The sequence below is a fragment of the Triturus cristatus genome, chromosome 7, assembly GCF_964204655.1.
Source record: "Triturus cristatus chromosome 7, aTriCri1.1, whole genome shotgun sequence".
Taxonomy (NCBI): domain Eukaryota; kingdom Metazoa; phylum Chordata; class Amphibia; order Caudata; family Salamandridae; genus Triturus; species Triturus cristatus.
The window spans coordinates 924,681,963-924,698,386 of NC_140590.1; the positions used below are offsets into that span (position 1 = coordinate 924,681,963).

Sequence of the window (16,424 nt, forward strand, 5' to 3'; positions counted from 1 at the left end):
AAGGAGAATTGGCTGCAGGGTCAAGGTTATTGGGAGCTCACACTGATTGTTGTTTCACAATTTTAAAACATTTTTGGGGGCAATTTGAGGCTTGTCTGAGTTGGGGTCTGAAGTAATCGGCCTTAGTCGTTTCGATTTTTTTATTGTATGAGCTCCTAACTGATCTAAGAAACTTTAACTGATACACGGATGTTTTTGATCTCCATAAACGTTCAGCTGCCCTTAAATTGCGACAATCAGAGTTTAGGTTGTCGTTGAAACATGGTTTGGAGAGTTTAGAGGCAGCATTTTGTTTGTTGTAGAGGTGCTATTGAGTCCATGATATCAGAGATAGTAGAGATGTACAAGTCTGTGAGCTCATTAACGTCGGTCAAGTCGTCTTAAGAAGACAAGGCATTTTTACAGTCGGTAGCTAGACAGTCCATGTTGATATTCCTGAGGTCCCTTTTTCACTGTTTGATTTTCTTGGGTTGGATCATTTTCGGCAACACCTCCCTATTGATGATGAAGAAGATGCTGTAGTGGTCGGACCAATCACAAGGAGTAATATCTTCCAGTGTGATGGTATTACCTTTTGAGATAATGAGGTCCAGAATTTCTCCTTTGTTGTGCTTTGGTCGGTCATAGTAATGTGTAAGGTCCCTCTCCAATAGGAAGGCGTTGAGACAACTCACTGCATGGTCATTGGGTTTAGACCAATGAAGGTTGAAGTCACCGAGGTAGATTCGAGATATTGAGTGGTCATCATTGGAGGAAATCATTTCCATTAGTTGTTCGATGAAGAGTAAGTTATCGCCAGGAGGGTGGTAGAAAGTAGCAAGTTTGCATACAGGGAGGTGGTTACTAGAAATGTTGAGGCAAAGGTATTCCACAGCGTATGAGGTGGAGGTCTCCAAGTGTGTTCCTGTGTATACAGGCTAATCCCCAGCCATGTTTCATGATTCTATCTAGTTGGATCATGTCATGGGTAGGCGGTACTAAAAGGTCTAATATGGGGGTGGAGGAAGGGTTTAGCCAGGTTTCCGTGAGGATTATGATATCTAGCTCATTGTTGTGGATCAGATCGAATATATCTGCAGCATGTTTTTTTGCTGATCTGCAATTGAGTAGTGCACATTTCATCCGAATAGACGTGTGTGGTGTAGGGGTCTGAGTGATGTTCACATGCTTGAGGTTGTCAGTATTTAAGACTCTGTGGTTGTTAGAGGGTTCCCTGTTTGGGTTGGCTAGAATGGGTTGATTTTGTGCCGTAGGAACCTTGTCAGCATCTAGAGTGATCGAGTAGGAGAGGAATAGATCCTCGATCTCATTGGCCGCAAGTTTGACCATCGTTCTTCTAGGACGGCAGGGGGCGTTGGGGAGAGGTAGTGTTTTAGAGAGGGAGCGAGGAGGGCTGGTCAAGGCAATTGGATGGAGCGATGGGAACTGAATGGTGTTTTCCTAGGGAACTAAGGGAGCTTAGCTAAGACAGGTGGTCGGGTGACCAGGCAATCAGTTTGTGGAATTTGTGAATAAGTAGATTTACTTGGAGAGATAACTTGTCCAAGCGGACTACCAGGTCTGAGTGTTGGTTCAAGGATAAGAGTTGAGGGGAGGGAACCAGCGAAGAGGGGGGATCTCGAGTAGTATCTGGAAGAGGTAATGTGGGAGTGCTAAGGTCTTGAGGCGTGAGCGATTCCTTAATATCATATGGGAGCCCGACTTGATTGAACGGAGTGGCCGTGGGGGGCAGGTTGTTAAAGGGCTGGTTGTGGGTTGTAATGTGTGAGGTCAATGTGTTAGGATGAGGAGTTATCGTTGGTATTAGTCTTGTGTGCTCCACCTGTAGGGAAGTCTTACCAAGTGTGTCCCAGGAAGAAAGAGTATCGACAGAGAGGTCAGGGGGTATGTCTTCGACGGATATCACGATGGGGGAGCCGCCAAGATTCTGATTTGCTAACGGCAAGATGAGAAGACCGTTTAGCCCACCAACTGGTTGAGATGAAGGTTGCTTGGTTTGCGATGCTACTATGGAGGATGGAGATTCCATGCCGATGGCTAGCTGGTGTGAGGAATTATGCGAACTAGAACTATTCAATGGAGTAGAGGGCGAGGAGCTGGAAAAGTCACATGAGCTAGGAGGGTGTGTAGAAGAAACAGAGGAATTTGAAGCCACAGCTATCTTGAGGTTAGGGAATATATGATCCATCTTGGCAAGGTTAGACTTAGAGGCTTGTATGAGAATGATACCATTATTGTAGAGAGTAATGGTGGCATTAGCTCTGAAGAAGAGAGAGGGTGAAGTAATTAGTTTGAGACCATGAGGTGTTCTAGAGTCTTTTATTTTAAGCATAGAGAAGATATTAATCCGCCAGCAAGTCTTTTTTCTGGTGTAGAAAATGAGGTCGTTAGAGAGAATACCCTTTCTAGGACATACGTGAACATCCGAGATTAATGTTTCACGGCTAGATTTGAGTAGTCTGTGTTTATATTTTTTTGCCGCATTTTTGGTGAGGTTAGGCGGATAGTTGATAGTGAAGGCATTGGCTCCAGTAGGATCAGGAATTAGCTCCATTCTGAGAGTGATCAACGATGTGGATTGCAATGGGGGGGACCACCTTTCGTGATCAGGGGGAGAGAGGGCACTTGAATTAGAGGACAGGTAATGGTTAAAGTGGAGCAGGCAGCACAGAGATCGAATTAAATCAGGTGAGGCTAGATAAGTGGCTCTGGGTAAGTCTAGAAAGGAGTACATTTTCTTGGAATTTGTGTATTTATTTTTCCCATTATTTGTACTAATGTAGGTACTGGTGGTGCTTTTCAATTGATTCCTATTTTGTAACCATTTTAGATTGAGCTTTTTGTTTAATAAAACATTTTTGTGAAATATTTCATGGAATTTTATTTAAAAGTGCACACGTTTTAATTTATTACAATTCTTCATTGTGTTTTCATTTTAATAATTGTATGTTCCTCCTTGTTTCTAGTATTTAAGTTGCAGTATTTTTGTTTAAATTATGCTTTAATGTTTTACTACATATATAATATTTTGTATTAATACATTTTTAGAATGTTACTTTAGTGCTTTATTATATGAAAAATGTTATAATTTATTTTAAATTGTATTTATTATACACGTGTATGCAGAGTTTTGATATTTATTTGCAATAGTTTTATTTTTAAGAATGATCTTTATTGGTTATAAATGATTTGAAATTTATAATTTAATATTACCTTGTTGAATATTAAGTTATTTTAAAGTTACATATATCTGTGTGAATTAATTTGCTTTAAATTTAATCAATTAAGGTTTACCTTTTAGTGTTAAGTTTTTAAAGACGTATTATACTTTTAAAAAATAACTTTTTTAGGTTACTCTAATTTTAATTACATTTAAATACATGTTCTTGCTTGTATAGTGACAATATTTTTCGAGCCTATATTGTGGTACTTTTCATTAAATCTCTGTTAAGTCTATAGTTAAAATTTCTTTCAGATATTTACTGTCTCTAGATATTTTGGTGGTCAATATTGGGTCATACTAAGCAGCCAATGGGTCATGAACAAGAAGTCCCCACCACTCTATTGCCTCCACATAAAGTTTACTACTGCATTTGTTCACATTTATAGGTCCTTCCGGAGACTGGGCTCAGTTGCTTCCTTATTTACAACAATACAAGAGCGGTATTCTTAAACTTGGCTCAATATAACAAAAGTGGTTGATAGTTGTACAGGTAGAAGTGCAAGGAAAAGTTTTACTGTAGCTTTCTGCGTGAAAGCACATTATGGAAGCATCAGAAAGATGGGGATTGTGTATAATCACATTTAGTTCGAATGATCATGGCCTTCCCCTGTACAGACCTACACTCTGAACTTCAGTAGGTCTAATACTTAATTTAAATGTGTTTCAATTATAATAGGACACCATACAAAAAGATCAATTGAAATGTATGTAGACACACAGTCTCTCCACCATGATTTGTTTGAGTGACTGGTTTCAATGACATTCCATTGACCACTGCTACTCTGAATGCTTATAAAATAATATTGCTGGCTGAATTTTCAGAGAAACCATCAAGCTTGATATTTAATGCACATGTTTGTTTTGGATCATTGGTAGTCATGCTTTATTTTGGGAGAGCATGAACTTCCCACTTCCATACATTCCTACCTCAAAACCAGTGTAAAGATGTTTGGGGACTCAGCTGGTACAGCCACCAAAATGACAGAACTGCTAGAATTTCTGTTAACTTTCATAAAATGTAAAGCAGATATAGCTTTAGGTGTTGGCTTAAGTAGTTGCCATTGAAGATATCCAGACAAAAATTAATAATAATTTGTGCCTTTTTAATGTATCCCAGCAAGTATATAAAATGTAAAACACTCTGAGATTAAGGGATGAATGTAGAGGCAATGAAACCTTCCCACATAAACAGAAAAAAAATAATGACTTGCTGAGCATTTTGTCTTGCTGTAATATGTAGCATTTCAAACAATATGCGTGACACGAGAGGCAATGAAACCTTCCTATTTCAATAGAAAAAAATGTCCCACTGCGCCTTTTAAATCTTGTTTTCAAATACCCCTCTACTAATTTTAACATGAGACTTTTAAACATCTAGAAGACTCTGTCCCAGTGGAAGGAACCCAGCTGACAGCTTTGTGATCACAGTTGTCACTGCATTAATGCTTCATTCCTATAGTACCACATAGAAGTAATACTTTAATGATCTGATATACTGCTTGTAGAAGCATTTAATGCATTACAGGTTTTCTAATTGCACCATTTTTCTTATCATGTATTCCGTACATTCACGAGGACAGCAATACAATACGGATTAACAGCATCATCAAAGCACACAAAAAAGAAAAAATTCACTCAATCTTTATGTGTCTAACGCAAGAAATACTGGGATGGGTGAGTTACCCGGATCTTTGGCCACTACTGTATTTCTGAAGATGACTGTACATTGGAATGACATTCTTTCAAGAACTGACAAAGGGTACATTTGTTTTTCATTTAACTTGGTGTTAGATTCATGTGCATGGTGGTCTAAAGCAGAATGTAGTAACAGTAGAGTCTCTTGCTGCCTTTGTTTATAAAAGCACATTATTTATTTCCCGAACAAAAGTAAAAGACATTCATCATGTCAGAAGATCATGTTTTAAGTGCTAGAAATGTTTAATCAAACAATAATTTACAACATTCATGAAAGCATAGGATTTTCTTATATCAGGCAGAAGCTGTCAGAATCCATCAGCATTAAAGCAGCTGCATTATGCTTTGAATATTTTAACAGGATAACTGAACACAAGGAGTATCAACAAATATACATCTTTTCTCGGAACCAATCTGAAAAAACGTCAAGATTTTAAATGACACAGTTACTGGATTAGCTATTTTTTTTTTCCTTTTCAGAAAATGTCAGCTTGTAATAGACAGATTACATAATTAGAACAGGACAATTTTGAAAATCCAAGCTGTATGATGTAAAATACTTTACCATATTACCAATCAATATCTAGTTCTGAATAGGTTTTGGCAAAAATTCTAAAGGGTACAGAGAAAAAGAATAAAAGATGAACTAGAAAACACACAAACCTTTAGCCTTGTCATATAGTTTCTGTCTCTGAGAGGGGCTGACAACATAGCTCTCCAGACCTCACCTTGGAATCCCCCTATCAGGCACATGTGGGACACCCTTGACCTCTACTTCAACACTCACAAGCCGCCATAAACCACTGCAGCCCACTTGTGCTACGCCTTCCCATAGAAGACCCGCGGCAAGTTTAGCTGCAACCAAGTACATCTTAGCACCATATAGCCACCATGGTCTACACTGTGGTCTACACTGTGGTCTGTTCCCGGAGCAAAGACAATCCCCTACTCCTAAATTAAACATACCTTTCGAAACCATTATACTGTTCATAACCTTAGTCAATCTAAGACAAGCGCTACGTACATATGAAAAACGATATACTACCATACCCGAACTGATTACTTATGTATAGTTAGCTTACTTACCGTCCAAATACCTTATTTAATTTTATATATTTGTTTTCTTATCTCCCTTCGATTGTAGTATTATGTGTTTTGCTTTATTTGTATTGCTTTACTTGGAAACAACCAATAAAACCTTTTTGAAATAAAAAAAGAGAAGTGCAATAGAGACTGCATTAGCAACATGACATCCCTTTATTTATGAACTCAGAATCAGCATTTTACTCCTAATTGAGCGTAGCATTGCATTCTTACAGAACTCCAAAATTACTTAGTATTGCATTGTGAACTCTAATCAGGAAGAAAAGAATTATGCTTCTTTCAAATAATCAAAATGCTGTGATAATTGACATTGAAATAGTGATGACCACTTTGAAGTTTGTTTTTTTAATTGCTCACTCAAAAGACGTGCATTTTCCAGTACATTTGGCAAATCAATTGTGAGAAAAAGCTACTCATTGGCCATCACTACTTTTGACGCCTCATGGAATAATGGATGATTTGCAGGGAGCCGTAGTGTATACTGGTGAATGTGATGTTTTATTGTCTGTATGATATTGTTTTAGGATAATTGATATGAGCTGATGTACAGCAGCCCCTTTCCTATGTGCCCCGGGACATTTGACGACTGGGCTATTTTGGAATATTGGTCCATGTTTTTGTTACATGTCAGTATTTTCTACATTGTTTCTTTTGCAGGTCAGCTCTATGTAATGGACTACATCCCTCGCAAAATTAAGTCAGGTATTGGATTTTGGTCTTTCTGATTTGCTGGTTCATACATAAGCATCCTGATCACCAGATGCATACAGATTTCATTTACATTTCTTTCTAAGATTTGAAATAAAAATGATCATTTTTCTTATTTTTTGGCACAAGCAAATATGATATTTTCTTTTACTAGATCATCATTTTCCAAAGATCAGTATTTTGCTATATTTGGTTCTATCATTTACATGTTTCTAATGCTTTAGCGAAGCACAAATTTAAAGTAGGCTGACTAATGGCAAATACTTATGATTATGGCAAAACAACAGTAGTTACTGATAGTAGAGATTTTTCAGTGATAATAAATTCTGCCACATATGACCAGCAGGCAGTCAGTTGCTACATCATTGCTGAAAAGTGTATGCAGCTTCTTGAAAAATATTTTTTTCCAAATTTTATATTTTTCTTTACTGTGTTTTTGTGACTGGAAAAAAGGCCTCTTAAAACTAGTATTCCCACAGTCTACCTTTGACTTTTTTTCCATTGAAGGTCAATTTTTGGTTAAGAAGGAGCTGTTACTGTAAGACAGTTTACTAATTACACTTCATGTCCATTCAACACATTTTAATATAAAGATTATGAAATGTTTACAGAGAATCTTACTGATAGAATTAGTTTTATAGGTTTATGTTATTCTAAATATGACAGCGTCATACAGACGCCATGTACTTACACATAATGTGTTCCTGGGCCGTTGGGATTAGGTCCAAGAAAATCCCTACTTCAAACAATGGGACAAAAATTAATACATTCCGTTTTAAACAGCAAGCTGTAAACTTGCTTAAAAGCCTCACTACTCCATCTGTTCTCATCTTCTCATTGGCAGTCCTGTCACGAAGATATTCGGATAATGAGTTGGACATTTTTTCATTGCAATATTGGCAAGAGATGGTCCTGGTGTCAAGTTTGAATACCACGACCGTGGACTGAATGTGGGCAGTGACAGACTGTAATGAAGCAGGGATGCTACAAAAAAACCTCAGAAGACTGCATGAATAGGGTTCTATGTTGAATCCAGTTTAAATAGGCAGACATCTGGTATTGTTAGAAGCATTACAGTTTTACAAGAAGCGTTTGTATTGGCATATAATAATATACCATTTATGAAAGTAAATTGACAGTTCCAGCTGATCCAAGTAATAGGAATGCTAGTGTGAATGTGACTGCAGCTATATTAGTAGAATTGTTCTCTTTACTTTCTGCACCACTTCACCAACAACTTTAAGGGACAGTGTTTTTGATCTATGCCTACAGCAGTCATGTTACTTGGTTAAGGAAGTAAATCTAATGCCACCTTCTGCCTAGAAGTACTGCTGGGGCATAAATTCACTATTTGATCAGACATATTTATAGATATATTCATTCATTTGGTGTTTTGAAATCTCTAATTGTAGCCATTTGGCTACTTCGGAGCACTGAGAATGGCATAAGTAAAAGTTGTAAAGAAATGTCTACTGTTCTACAGCCGCAACCCCCAATCCATGTACAGTTCAATAGAAAGCAAGACTTGAAGTTAAGTTTTCAAAACCTTTATAAACCATTTTTTGATTTGGTTTAAATCTCAGATTAGGGTTGAAGGTATCCCATGGTTGTGGTCTAATATTTTTGAAAGAACCTCTGTTGCTTTGAGAGAAACACTGAATAGACGTTCCATGTATTGTGCAATTTTTCCAAAAACCGTGGGCAATTACCCTACTAATATAGCACAACACAACATAATAGTTATGAATCTGACTTGAGGAGCTAAGGAAATGTCTTTAACATTTATAACACCCCATTTGTCATGCATTTACACTTACTTTTATTTATTTGTTTTGCATCTAATCACATTACTGTTAGACTTGTATTCTCTATCTACATAATTGTTGATGTTCATTGTTCTAAATGTAGTCAGAGTTGCATTGAACAATGTTGTGAACATATTCAAATATTTTGAAATAATGTTCTGCAATTGTGTTTGTGTCAGTCATACCTGATAACACATGAAGACCACATTATAAAGTCTTCTGAATTGTTGGACCGATTCAACAAAGGAAAACATTTTTAAAAATGGAATGTGCGTGCAAATCAAATGGAAGTAATAGTGCATTCTCTATATGTACATTTGTAGTACTCATATGCATCTTATTTACACGTAAAATAAGACACCTATAAGGAATTAAATTCTAAAGCAAGTACTTAGAGTTGTACACTGGAAGCATGCCCTTCCTCTTAGCAAACATTATCCTGCTTTAAAGCGGCATAAGTAATGACACTGAATAAGGGTTAATTTATCAAAAGGTTTTGCCCATTCTGTGTCTATTTTGAAATGCATTCCTACATAGGGGGTTAAATGTGGTTAATCATTTCTTGAATTTTTAAATAGACTATCATGAGAGAAAAGAGGAACCATGGCAAGTGCAGTAAGAATGTTGATATTTCAATCTGTGCCTCATCATATGCATATTTCCCCGAGCAAGTCTTCAGGCAGACCCTTCAGTCAAAATGCTTGCTATGTATGAAAAACATACATATGCAAAAGCAGCATGAACCATTAGACTAATCCATAATTTACACATGCAAATCAATTAAATGCATGCACATTACAATCACAACACATGTGGGTAAGCACAACATGTGCATGAAATGAGCTACTCAATTTTGTATGAACCTTCCTTTGTGAATCAGCCCACATGTTATCTGTAGTCCAACACCCAATGGCTATTTTCTTTTAAATAAATGTTTCATGTGCCAAAGGAACAAAGCAACTAATATATGTACATAAGTATGAAACATTTTATGTTCATGTATGATATTATTGAGAATACATGAAGCTTACTGCATGATGTAATTGTTACAAAGTGTTTTAATACATATGGACCACTATGTTTGTTTACATTTTTAACATTCTCACACAATTAAAATATGTGGTAGCGTTTGTGATGCACATTCAATGCCCAGGAAGAAGTGTTCTATGCTTTCTACCCAATGAGCTGTGAAATAATTATCATAATAAGGATATTGTACTGTCCAATATTTTGTAGTTTAAACACATACATACACACACAGGTGTTATGTGATTAATATGTAATTATTTAATAAAGTATTTTAAGAATTGCATAGCATCCATAATGTACATAATTTATACTTACTATTAGTTCATATACATGACGTATAAAAGTATGCAACTGCCACGGTCATGAGAATAAATAGTTGCTCCTAATGTACACATATCTCTTAATAATGGCACTCCTCGCGTGCCAAATCCAGCTATTAAATCTGTGGTAAACCCCTAATGTGATAAATTAATCAACCGTGAATTCCTACCTAATGGTATGATGCTATGACTGGCTGTTAATTTGTAGGATCTATATTAATGCTGAAGCATCATGACTACTCCTTATCCTTTGAAAGATCTTTTAATCATTTTGGGTGTATTTTTTTTCTTTTTAAAAAAAAAAAGTTCTCTATATTTCCCTATTGAGTCAGCGATTTTGATGCAAGGGTGTTTTTCACACGTACATTTCAAGAAAAAACCGAAATGGTTTAATTATACAACAGTCATGCCAATTAACTCCCTGGATCAAGAAAGGTGGGGCGGGGGGGGGGGGGAGTGTGTGCATATATTTGATAACTACTGTTCCTTACCAGGTTGATAGAACCTGGATAACTGACTGCCATGAATACACAAGTTGTGGAATTTTAAATAGAGGTTGCAAAACTCAAAAAGGAAAGATACTTTCATGTGGGTTTTTGCAACTAAATTATGGCTAGATATTTTAATGCTACAGTTGAATTTAAATATTTATGAATAACCGAAGTTCCAAAATAATTGAAGACCTATATTTCACCATCCATGGTGAATTACACAACCATAACTACTCACAGTGTAAAGCTCTGTATATCACATAACATCACAGATAAAATCCAGAAAGACCTAATCAGTGGGATTAATGATTACATCAGATATTTTATTAATAGCATGTCTGTATGTAGTTTACATGTGGCATGGCTGGGAGATGTGCCCGTGAACAGCACACAGAGAGCATTTTGCGCAACACTACTGAAGTCACTGCACATAATGCCAGCAATTAAACTATTGATGACGCTTAGGTGTCTAATTTCTTTAAGGTATAGTTAGCAGCTGTGTTTTAATCATAATAGATGCAGTGCATGACCTACAACCATGGCCTGAGTTGGCATTGTGCATAGCATGAATTACATCCATATCATGTGGCAGAAACGTGATCATCAGACAACATCTGTTAGTTGCATTTTATGTATTTAAGTAGCACACACAATAAACAGTAAAGAGATGTGCATTGTGACTGCTGCCCACAGGCACAAATTATGTTCCATAGTTAAATATGCCGTCCTTTGTTGGTGTATCATAGTGGAATACAAGGCCATACATTTTTTCTAACAGAAACATGCAATATATGCTATCTACAGCCAAAGGCTGCAGTTTTCCTTTCCGGGAGATTTGTCATAACTGTTAACTGAAAATTAGTACAGCTGCAACTCCCTCAGTGCTCAAGCCCTGAAACTAATCCCAGAGCAGAGATCAAAGGCCTAGCTGTGGGAGGTGTTTTCTGTTCATCTGGCAGGATAACCCTTTCGGCAGTGCCCATGAACTTAATTTACTTCAAAGGGGTATCTCCTGTCACAAGCAGATGTAAGATGACACCCGGGCAGCCCCCTTCCTTTGTTCACCCATTCAGGTATGCACCAATCAAAGTATGGAGGGTGCTGTCACTAGAACTGGTTGCAAGTGACCATAGAAGGGGTGCCTCATTTCTCAGGCCACAACTCCGCGGAGGGCACACAGGAAATACTGCAAAAGTGGGTAGGGTAACCCTACTTAACTTTTACCTCACTGGTTAAGGAGGACCCAGGAGTCAGCCCTTCCCCCACGCTGGTACCAGGCATAAAAGTGGCATCCCCAGTATCCAACTCAGAATACTATTTGACCTGAAGAAAATCAGAAGAGGACTGAACCTGCTGACTGAGACCAGAGAGAAGCACTAAAGAACTGGACCTGCTCCCTCTTGTTCCAGGGGTAAAGAAGTGGACTCTAATTGTCATAAGGTTGACCTAATATTCAAGCAACAGTGGTACAACAAGCTGCAAGATGCCTTCCCTGAAGATATCCAGCTGACCAGTTCCAACTGGACCTTACCTTGACCCTGGTGGGGGCCTCTGCTGGAGTGAGTTTTAACCCACAAGTGCAAATTCTGAGGTCTTGGAACCTGTTGCTGTGTCTGCCTGATCTTCTCCTATCGTCTCCAAAAAACCATAGACTTAGAAGCTGTTGGGTTCCAAAAACCCTCAGAGGACCAAGACTAACCTGCCAAGCTAATTCGACTATGGTGCTTTTCCTCTGTGCTGAAGATTCAGGTTTTCACTACTTGGAGTTTTTTAGGACGGTAAATCCTCGGGCCTCGTGGAATTGCAACTAATGGAGAAACCTGAGCTCCAAAAAAGTGACTAAGTGTGATCAAAGAAATCTTCCAGGCGAAGGCGCCAAAAGGATTTGACCATCTAGATGGACGAATCTCCCTCGGACTATTTGGGAATGTGAATTTGATTAAAATAATGATGCTCCCTAAATTGACATACCTCTTCAATTGTATCCCTCTAATGTTCCCTAAGTCTGTAACTGACAAGATACAGGGGAAATTAGTCAGTTTTGTCTGGGCATCTAAGGGTGCCCGACCCGCCAGGAAAAAACTGAGGCGCAAGCTGGAGAAGGGCAGCCTGGCCCTTCCAGACCTAAGGCTATATTGTATGGCTTTGCAGTTTAAAAATTGTAGAATCCTCCTTGGTAAACCAGGGTCTTTGACATGGTGAGGCCTGTTGGAAGAAATGGTAAGGGGGTGGGGCTCTAAACGCTTGCCCCATAGGTTTGGGGCAAGGAAGTTTTAAAAAAAAGTTAGGTTGAAGACTCTGAAGGCAGCACTAACTCTTTGGTTGGGGTAAGGAAGATACTTGGAATCGGCTATTTCTCAAACTTCTCTTCAATTTGGGACTCAGCGGGTACGCCTGAGTGCCTTCAAGATCGGTTAAGTCTCTCACTGAGGAGGGCTGGAATTGAAGTGTGGGGGGGATCTCCTGACGGTGCAGGGTATTGTGCCATGGGAAGTGCTGGTGGCAAAAACTGATGATTCCCTCTCAAGATTTAAGTACTTGCAGGTATCATCTTGGGTGGTGGCTAATGTCAAGAGATAAATGGGATGTGGGAATTTGAATCAAAACTACAGCATGTGACCCCCAGGAAAAGGAAGTCGCTGATTGGTATTGGACTTTCTTAGAAAACCAAGATAAGAACCTTAAAGCTCCATATGCGATCTGGGAAAGAGTCATTCAGATGACGGAGCCACAAACAACTTGGCAACTTTCTTTAAAACTACTTTATAAGGTGATTAAACCCGCCAATTTGAAAAGGAATCATTTCTTGACAATCAATAGGCTGTACTGGTCCCCCCAGAAACTAGCTAAGTTTGTAAAAGAACCGATACCAAGATGTTGCAGCTGTGGCATGCTAAGAGCCAATGAACTACATATGTTTTTTGAGTGCCCCAACCTACAGGAATATTGGAAGGCCGTCGAGAAAGCTGTCAATGATATTCTCCGGTTGAATATAACAATGAGCCCAACATTGGTACTGATGGGGTTAAAGGATCATTCTAGTCAGCCCCTATCGGCAATCAGGAGGGAACTCCTTTTTAGGTCTCGCCTAGCGACGAAATGCATGCGCTGCTCGCCTTGGCAAGACCTATTGTTGTCGATTTCTGTTCAGAAGGGGGGGGGGGACAGGACATGTTCACACGTACGGAGGACAGCCGATGTGCACGCGTACAGCTCGTGGCATTAGCACAAGGGACAGCAGATGTGCTTGCGTACCGAGGACAGGAGATGTGCATGCGTACGGCTCCCAGCGTTAGCACAACTCCTGCTCGCTCTCTCGCTCGCTCCCTCCCTGTGTCTCGTGAAGAGACAGAACAGCGTGTTACTAATATAGAACTTCACACCACGCTCATTCCACATCCCAGCCCGAGGAAGCAATCCTAGCGTTTTGCCCAGAATGATGGGGAAGAGAAGGCCCACCGCAGGTACTAGTGCCTCGTCCCAGGTAAGCAGTCACTCGCCAACTTCATAGGGTTCAACCTGCTCCCATAGCGCTGTAGGATAACCCACGCATAGTAGCACTAGAAGTCCCCATGGCTCATCACTCAGGAGCTGTCCAGGACATAAGCGTGATCCGACCGGATCCTGAAGCTATCAGTGAACTGGATCCGGGCCGACACCAGTCACTACACTCCCGCCATGGAGACAGATTCGGAATGGACTCTACCTCTGTGTATAAGAGCTACGCATGTGCTGTAAGAATGTCAGCGGTAGCTGCCTGCGTGGGTACTCACACCAAAAACAATATAAATAGAACCTATTCTTCACGCAACTTCTATTTTAACGCTAATCATACCAATGTGCGGTGTCGTGGAGCTTTACAGCACACGTGTGATAGTAAAAGTGCGTACCCCTATACTTTAAATAATACATAAGACAATGAGGGTTAGGTGTAGGAGTCACACAGCATCCTTACAAAGAGGCACTATATGCTAACAGTTCGGACTCGAGAAAAGTCCGAACTCAAAGCGTAACGCAGTGGCGGGGATCGCGTGCACTAATCAAACGTTATCACTACCCACAGGAACCTTTTTTGTAGCAATAAAGGAGGGAAAAAAAACCAAAAGTGTTCTAAACCCCCACCTAGAAGTGTGCACATGGCTTCTTGGTGCTGCTGCTCACTTTGCTTTATTAGAAGGACTGCAGATTAGTAAATACGAGTAACAAAAGGTTCTCTGTGCCAAAAGCAGTAACCCGCTGAGCTATCCACATCAAATACAACTCTGTGATGCAAGCTGCACTTTGTGCTTCGCAGGAGGCCCATTGACCCTCTGTGCTACTTTACGTTGAGCTAATACAGTCTTTTACTAAAAAAAAACACATATCTGGAGAAACTCAGCTGTGAGTTATCTATCCCCTGAGCTGCTGGGCACACAGATCTCTGCAGCAGGAGTGCTAATCCCACAAGACATTTTAGTTTTACAACCCAGCCTTACTTCTTGTAAACAAAATCGGTTCCTCTTATCTCCTGGGGTTTCTAATCCTAACAAAAATTCTTCTTTCTCAGCCCCAACCACAAACCAAACACTTCTATGAGAAACAACTTGAAAAAAGCGTTTTCTGGAAAGCATAAGTGTGTGCAAAAGGAAGGGCCATGGTTCCCCAGCTGCCGAGCAGCCGAGAGGCTGCGACTGACTGCGGGGAGGGTCTGACAGCACAGGTTCGGTGAAAGTCTGAGGAATTTCCAGCAATGAAAACCCCAAAGCAGGTTGCTTCAGCGCCCTCACTCCACTGCAGCCATCTCTGCCTGTGCCCAGCTATAAAGTCCAGGGTGTAGTGATCATGATTCATCACCGTCATTCACTCAGCCCCAGCCTTCGTTCGTGCATTCATTCATTTGTTCGTTTGTTCACTCATTCATTCGTTCATTCATCTAATCACAAACTCCTTTCACCATGCTCCAAACTGGTGATGAAGCAAACTCAAAGTGAGCTGAACGCGGCAGACATACTCATGGGGGCAATCCTTGCAGCCAGGCGCAGCCAATAAGGTCTAGTTTCCATTTAAAGTCCCGGGCAAAACATTAGAAAAATGCTCCTAGAGAGTAAAAACAACAAGCATTTGCAATGCAATAGGTCTCGCATTTGCGAAACTTTGAGCTACTGGCATTGTAAATAACAAACCTTTTATTTGTGTTGGTTTTGAAAACATAAATAAAAGGCATTGTAATTTACAATGCCAATCGCTTAAAATTTTGCAAATGCGAGACCTATTGCATTGCAAATGCTTGTTTATATGATGCTTTTAGCTAGGAGAGAAATCTGTAAGAGATGGACAGATCCTTTCCCCCCCTCAGGGTCTTGACTGGCTCCAGGCAGTTAGATCTATATGTAAAATGGATACTGGTGTCAAAGGGGGTCCTTGCAGTATAATTTGGAACAATTTTCTGAGTTGGTCTGGAACAGCAAGGGCCTAAGACGACGTCCTATGATTACACCTGCGTGAAACCAGTATCCAGGAAACTGGAAGGACTGGATTAGCTGAGCCAGATGTTTAATTGCAAGTAGCCTGTGGGCAGAACAGGTCGTGATTAAGGCTCAGATTTCCTAACATTGGTAATATGAGGACAAAAAAAAGAGAGAATAAAAGGATCTGACCAGTGAGCCCCAAGGTTAATCCTCTGACAGGGACGTACCTGGTCCATGTACACTTTACTCACTGCTTTCAAGCTAAGCTTCTCTCCTCTGTGCCATAGCTACCGGGGGTGGGGGGCTCAGGTTAAATTATTGGTGACTTTAGTAGTTAACCCCCCAAACTAACTTTGAGCTCATTTTTATGTGCATTTCTATGGTATTTTTAACATAAAGCAAGATGTCCATCATTGTGTGAGGCATAGGCTGGTACAGGGCCTAGCCTGTCGCCAGGCCCTGTGCTTAACCTCTTGCTGGTGCCCAGCTCCCATCTGCTCAGGGCCTTTAACCACGCCTCCTGCGCCTAATGCTTTGCAGGCACCCAACCTCCCACTGTGCACAGCCAGGCCCTACGCCCAACCCATGTGGATGTGTATGAC

General features: G+C 39.9%; 1 protein-coding gene across 1 annotated transcript in view; it reads left to right on the forward strand.

Annotated features, from left to right (window-relative positions):
* The window catches only part of KCNIP1 (potassium voltage-gated channel interacting protein 1), a 1,480,000-nt gene that overhangs the window by 390,934 nt on the left and 1,072,642 nt on the right, over positions 1-16,424 (forward strand). The window contains exon 2 of the mRNA XM_085617872.1: positions 6,680-6,724. Coding sequence (XP_085473998.1) covers positions 6,680-6,724 — 45 coding nt within the window. The remainder of the gene's footprint in view (positions 1-6,679; positions 6,725-16,424) is intronic.